The sequence below is a fragment of the Oncorhynchus masou genome, chromosome 27 (genome assembly GCF_036934945.1).
Source record: "Oncorhynchus masou masou isolate Uvic2021 chromosome 27, UVic_Omas_1.1, whole genome shotgun sequence".
NCBI classification, from domain to species: Eukaryota; Metazoa; Chordata; class Actinopteri; order Salmoniformes; family Salmonidae; genus Oncorhynchus; species Oncorhynchus masou.
Window position 1 is genome coordinate 17256846 of NC_088238.1, and position 7078 is coordinate 17263923.

The following is a 7078-nucleotide window of genomic DNA, read 5'->3' on the forward strand; positions in this document are numbered from 1 at the left end:
TAACAATGCGACGAAAAGCACATGTGACGTAAACACGTGAAATGGCAGCACCAGCACAGCAGAAAATGAAGACCAAGGGCACATTTGACGGAAAACGTGCCAATAGAAACCAACCCTACAATCGACCAGGGGGCAAGAAGAAGTGGGTCTCTGAGCACAAAGTATTCGACGGCAGTATTGGAGAAGGTAGCTCAGCTCGCTTGCCAGCCATAGTCTGAGTTCCAGTCACTTTAGCTAGCTAACTTGCCACTGGAATATAATCGTTAGCTGAACAGAGACGGCAACCAGGCTAAGCTAGCCTATCTAGCTATCTAAAGTGTGTTTAGAATTGCAGTTAATGTATATTGTATAAAATGAAATCATTCAATATGTAGAGTGCCAGGATAACTGTAGAAGTGGGGAATCTATAAAGGTCCTGATTAATCTATGAAGACCCCCCCCCCCCCCCTTGATCAATTAGCCAATAAACGAACTTAGCTACATGGGTGGCTAAATGTTTGTGTAAGTTAACAAACAGTGTTTTTGCAGATATACATTAATGCTTGAACCATAAACATCTCTCTTTCCTCAGGCCAGGGCTTTGCCTTCAAAAGGAAGGAGAAAGTGAAACATGAATACAACAAACTGCTACGGAAGGAGAGGAGGAAGAACACTGAGGTCAAAACCCAATATACAGAACAGTACCCCGAACATCTGAGGCATCTCTACGAGGCTGAGGCCGAGAAACTGAGGAATGAGGTTAAGACGAACAGAATCAACAGAACCAAAGCTAGGATGGCTGGCGGAGGTGGTCCAGTAGAGGAGGAAGCAGCTCCCATGGCTGTGAATGAAGCCCCCACGGACCTAGCTACAGCCATAGACCCTGCAGAGCACATCTCCTCTGACAAGACTGACTCTGCCCCACAGCCCACTCCAGCAGTTGCGGCCTCAAAGAATGACAGGTAGTCACTTAAATGTTTGCATACTGCTTTACTCATTTCATTTGTATATATTGTATTCTATTCTACTGTATTTTAGTCAACGCCACTCTGACATTGCTTGTCTTAATATTGATATATTTCTTAGTTCCATTATTTTGCTTTTAGATTTGTGTGTATTGCTGTGACTTGTTAGATACTACTGCACTGTAGGAGTTAGGAACACAAGCATTTCACTACACCCGCAATAACATCTGCCAAATATGTGTATGTGACACTACAATTTGCTAATCTGGTTTGGAGTAAACAGTTTGTGCAAAAAATGTAAATGAATTATCCATTTGCAGTGTACTGTGTAAAATGTAAATGCATTATCCATTTGCAGTGTACTGTGTAAAATGTAAATGCATTATCCATTTGCAGTGTGCTGTGTAAAATGTAAATGCATTATCCATTTGCTGTGTAAAATGTAAATGCATTATCCATTTGCTGTGTAAAATGTAAATGCATTATCCATTTGCTGTGTAAAATGTAAATGCATTATCCATTTGCTGTGTAAAATGTAAATGCATTATCCATTTGCAGTGTGCCGTGTAAAATGTAAATGTGTGCATAAAATGTAAATGCATTATCCATTTGCAGTGTGCTGTGTAAAATGTAAATGCATTATCCATTTGCAGTGTGCTGTGTAAAATGTAAATGCATTATCCATTTGCAGTGTGCTGTGTAAAATGTAAATGCATTATCCATTTGCAGTGTGCTGTGTAAAATGTAAATGCATTATCCATTTGCAGTGTGCTGTGTAAAATGTAAATGCATTATCCATTTGCAGTGTGCTGTGTAAAATGTAAATGCATTATCCATTTGCAGTGTGCTGTGTAAAATGTAAATGCATTATCCATTTGCAGTGTGCTGTGTAAAATGTAAATGCATTATCCATTTGCAGTGTGCTGTGTAAAATGTAAATGCATTATCCATTTGCAGTGTGCTGTGTAAAATGTAAATGCATTATCCATTTGCATTATCCATTTGCAGTGTGCTGTGTAAAATGTAAATGCATTATCCATTTGCAGTGTGCTGTGTAAAATGTAAATGCATTATCCATTTTTGCTGTGTAAAATGTGTAAAATGTAAATGCATTATCCATTTGCAGTGTGCTGTGTAAAATGTGTAAAATGTAAATGCATTATCCATTTGCAGTGTAAAATGTAAATGCATTATCCATTTGCAGTGTAAAATAAAATAAATGCATTATCCATTTGCAGTGTGCTGTGTAAAATGTAAATGCATTATCCATTTGCAGTGTGCTGTGTAAAATGTAAATGCATTATCCATTTGCAGTGTGCTGTGTAAAATGTAAATGCATTATCCATTTGCAGTGTAAAATGTAAATGCATTATCCATTTGCAGTGTAAAATGTAAATGCATTATCCATTTGCAGTGTGCTGAAAATGTAAATGCATTATCCATTTGCAGTGTGCTGTGTAAAATGTGTAAAATGTAAATGCATTATCCATTTGCAGTGCATTATCCATTTAGTGTGCTGTGTAAAATGTAAATGCATTATCCATTTGCAGTGTGCTGTGTAAAATGTAAATGCATTATCCATTTGCAGTGTAAAATGTAAATGCATTATCCATTTGCAGTGTAAAATGTAAATGCATTATCCATTTGCGGTGTAAAATGTAAATGCATTATCCATTTGCAGTGTAAAATGTAAATGCATTATCCATTTGCAGTGTAAAATGTAAATGCATTATCCATTTGCAGTGTAAAATGTAAATGCATTATCCATTTGCAGTGTAAAATGTAAATGCATTATCCATTTGCAGTGTAAAATGTAAATGCATTATCCATTTGCAGTGTAAAATGTAAATGCATTATCCATTTGCAGTGTGCTGTGTAAAATGTAAATGCATTATCCATTTGCAGTGTGCTGTGTAAAATGTAAATGCATTATCCATTTGCAGTGTGCTGTGTAAAATGGAATTGCTGTCAATGAAGTGTGGCAATGCTTTGTGCGAAATGTCGTTGCAGTCAAGGCCAACCACTTGAAGGAGTTCCAATGCAACATGTTAATGTGTCGTTGTTTTCCAGTCTACCCATGAGTAACCGGAGTAAAAAGAAAATGCTGAGGAAGACTTCCTATCAGAAAACAAAAGAGGAGTTTGAAAGTGTTAAAGAAAAGCAGAAGAGTAAGAAAGAGGTATAGTTTTTCACGTTCTCAGTTAAAGCCCTCAGAAAAGTACTATCGCAGGTCAAAAGTGTTGGACTGTTCTCAACGAGTGGTATTTTTTTCCTCCATATAGGAGTTTTTGAAGAACAAGGAGCAGAAAGAAGAAGCTATCAAGAAGTACAAACAGAAGAAAATGGAGACATTTCAGATGCTGAGCAAAAAGACGAAGAAGGGGCAGCCCAACCTGAACCTACAGATGGAATACCTGCTCCAGAAGATTCAAGGGACCGGACCGGGATAATGACGCAGAAAAATGGATGTCGAAGGCTTCAAATAGCAAATATACAGTTGACTCTTACTGTGATGGTTTTATATCATAGATGAGTCTTGTTCTTATTTTGTGAACTGCCACTTTGAATAGATTGTATCATAATAGATTTTCAGACTTTTTAGCGGTTTATTTACATTTTGAACCACAAGGTGGCATTTGTGAGATGAGTTGTTCTTGTAAAATATTTAAGTATTCCTTTCAAATAGTAACCATTTCTATTAAATGTTAATAAAAGGTTGTAAGCGAAGTCTGGTTTATTATTCTATATATGAGTGCACCAAAAACTAAAGCTAGTGTTGATCCAAGTAGACTGCAGAATTGAGAGTTACAAATGTAGTGTTTAATTTGTAGCGGGACAAAATAGAGACCGTGTCCTGGACACCCCTTGGACGGCACCGTGTACCTCCTTGCCCAGGCGTTGTCATAGTTACAGATTATGTGTCACGCACAAGTCTTTTGATGTCCATGCTGCCCTTCCACTGTCGCTGTCATTCTAATAGTACTAATTACCTGTTGCATGTTGATATTTAACGGGAGCTCTGTCGACCCGAAGTGGTGATTAATAGTGAGAACTCGAACCCTAAATCCCCTCAGGCGACTGCCCCATGACATCACATGGTATGCGAATTACTTTTCAAAGCGTCGTTTGAGAGGCAAGAACTTCCTAAATAGGAAGTGCGATCATCGCTTTCTGTATTTTGGTTCCACGTTGAAAGTTTCAGGGCTAATATCTTAATCTTTTGGATATAAAAAGGTAAGTTATTAGTGTTTTTCTTTTGCTTATCCGATAATTAATTTGCTAGCTTATTTTACTCAATACCGAATGCATGAACTTGCCTATGTGAACATATTTATGGATCATATAGGAGTAAGAAACTATACATATTTTCACACACTATCGGTTTAAAAATTGTATACATGGTGACAAGCACACACACTAGTTTCGATTTTGTCAGAAAGGGCAACAAACATCTTGCACAAATTATAGTATTGCTTTTTTAGATTCTGAAGGTTTTATACATAATTAATGCCTAATTAAACAAAGGTTAAATAAAACAAAAATCCTACTGTTGCCATTTATGTTGGATATGCTCTTTCTAATGAGAACTAACCAAACTGACATTTCCTTCTAAATGGGATGCTACATTCTTTCTTGGTCTGGCTAGATGAGTAAAAGGCAGATGGACATCCTGGTCCCAAAGTGGAATACAGTGTTTTGTAATATGATAGGCTATCAGCTACCAACCCGGTCTCAGAGCATTTCGTATTATTCTGTATGTAAATCAGAGACACTCCATTTTGGATGATATGTTGCGTTTCGTATGGTATGTATTCATTTGTGAATAATGTTACCCACATTAGTCAACACCTACAGAGCATGTCATGTTATTTTTCTACCTTAACTAAAACTGCCACTGTACAGACTTCATGAGTTCAAGTCTGATTGGTCTTGATTTGAAGCCCATGATGCTGTCACCCACACCTAACGTTAGCCATTTCCACAGAAGCCCTACCCGCTATAACCACTTCCTCCCCCCCAATTTGTTGTGGTTAACTGTAGCCCTGCTTTACAATGTAGTGAAAAACATAGCAGCTCAGGGTGCAGATTAGCAATAGACTGATAGCAGCTCAAGGATGTTACTCTCTAGAGCACAGACTGTAATACTTCTGTGTTTAGAAGATGCAGTAAGCCTACCGACTGCTAATATTCAGTGTTCCCTAACCTGAAGAGAATTTCATTGAGTGGTTTTTATTCACAATGTCTAGACTGTAGTCCAAGGTATGCAGGAATTAACATAGTTGTGAGGATTGTGTGCTTCGGTATTAAGATAAGCCGTTATGTTTACATACTTCCCAGCATGTTAGCTAGGATGAAAGTCTCAACTTATGAAAAGGGAATTTATACCCAAAGGACTATCCGGCTGCTGACACGTGGTTCAAGACCGAACTTTTCTCATAGTGTTACTATTGAGTAACAACTATCTCCTTTCCTGTCATCTTTCACACAGATAAGAGACTTTCATCACAGAAAGAGTTCTGCTTTCATGCATTACTAGCCTACAACACACTACCAACATGACACACATCTCAAAAGCTGCTTTTAGACAGGCAGACCGATTCTGATATTTTTTCACTAATTGGTCTTTTGACAATTCAGATCAGCTCTGAAAAAGATCTGATGTGAAAAGATCTGATGTGATTGGTCGAAAAAACAATTAGTGGAAAAAATGTCAAAATTGGGCTGCCTGTTTAAATGCAGCCAAACAATGACTTATGAGAGCATATACATCTAAAAAGAAAACATTGTGATGCTCTCTGTAATCATCATGGTTCAAACAGATTTAAGGTTATATTCTAATGTCTTTCCTTTTTATTCTTCCCAGGAACCTGGGAACAAGACAGACCATTTACTGAGATATGAAAACTCCTAGACAGACCATTTACTGAGATATGAAAACTCCTAGACAGACCATTTACTGAGATATGAAAACTCCTAGACAGACCATTTACTGAGATATGAAAACTCCTAGACAGACCATTTACTGAGATATGAAAACTCCTAGACAGACCATTTACTGAGATATGAAAACTCCTAGACAGACCATTTACTGAGATATGAAAACTCCTAGACAGACCATTTACTGAGATATGAAAACTCCTAGACAGACCATTTACTGAGATATGAAAACTCCTAGACAGACCATTTACTGAGATATGAAAACTCCTAGACAGACCATTTACTGAGATATGAAAACTCCTAGACAGACCATTTACTGAGATATGAAAACTCCTAGACAGACCATTTACTGAGATATGAAAACTCCTAGACAGACCATTTACTGAGATATGAAAACTCCTAGACAGACCATTTACTGAGATATGAAAACTCTAGACAGACCATTTACTGAGATAGAAAACAGACATACCATTTACTGAGATATGAAAACTCCTAGACAGACCATTTACTGAGATATGAAAACTCCTAGACAGACCATTTACTGAGATATGAAAACTCCTAGACAGACCATTTACTAACGAGATATGAAAACTCCTAGACAGACCATTTACTGAGATATGAAAACTCCTAGACAGACCATTTACTGAGATATGAAAACTCCTAGACATACCATTTACTGAGATATGAAAACTCCTAGACAACTACTGAGATAGAAAACCTAGACAGACCATTTACTGAGATATGAAAACTCCTAGACAGACCATTTACTGAGATATGAAAATAGACAGACCATTTACTAGACAGAAAACCTAGACAGACCATTTACTGAGATATGAAAACTCCTAGACAGACCATTTACTGAGATATGAAAACTCCTAGACAGACCATTTACTGAGATATGAAAACTACTGACAGACCATTTACTGAGATATGAAAACTCCTAGACAGACCATTTACTGAGATATGAAAACTCCTAGACAGACCATTTACTGAGATATGAAAACTCCTAGACAGACCATTTACTGAGATATGAAAACTCCTAGACAGACCATTTACTGAGATATGAAAACTCCTAGACAGACCATTTACTGAGATATGAAAACTCCTAGACAGACCATTTACTGAGATATGAAAACTCCTAGACAGACCATTTACTGAGATATGAAAACTCCTCGACAGACCATTTACTGAGATAT

The 7078-nt window shown here is 37.2% G+C and overlaps 1 protein-coding gene across 1 annotated transcript; it reads left to right on the forward strand.

The window, feature by feature from the left end:
• The first annotated feature begins 10 nt into the window (after positions 1-10).
• ccdc59 (coiled-coil domain containing 59) lies at positions 11-3671 on the forward strand. The gene is made up of 4 exons (XM_064939369.1): positions 11-186; positions 572-941; positions 3015-3123; positions 3227-3671. The coding sequence occupies exons 1-4, from the start codon at positions 42-44 to the stop codon at positions 3392-3394; spliced, it is 792 nt and encodes a 263-aa protein (XP_064795441.1). The 5' UTR covers positions 11-41; the 3' UTR covers positions 3395-3671.
• Positions 3672-7078: the final 3407 nt, after the last annotated feature.

Bases quoted from the DNA above. Each gene is read 5' to 3' on its own strand.
- ccdc59 (XM_064939369.1), top strand. From the start codon at position 42: ATGGCAGCACCAGCACAGCAGAAAATGAAGACCAAGGGCACATTTGAC. The intron at 942-3,014 runs GTAGTCACTTAA...GTTGTTTTCCAG, and splicing joins GCGGCCTCAAAGAATGACAG to TCTACCCATGAGTAACCGGA. The intron at 3,124-3,226 runs GTATAGTTTTTC...TCCTCCATATAG, and splicing joins AGCAGAAGAGTAAGAAAGAG to GAGTTTTTGAAGAACAAGGA.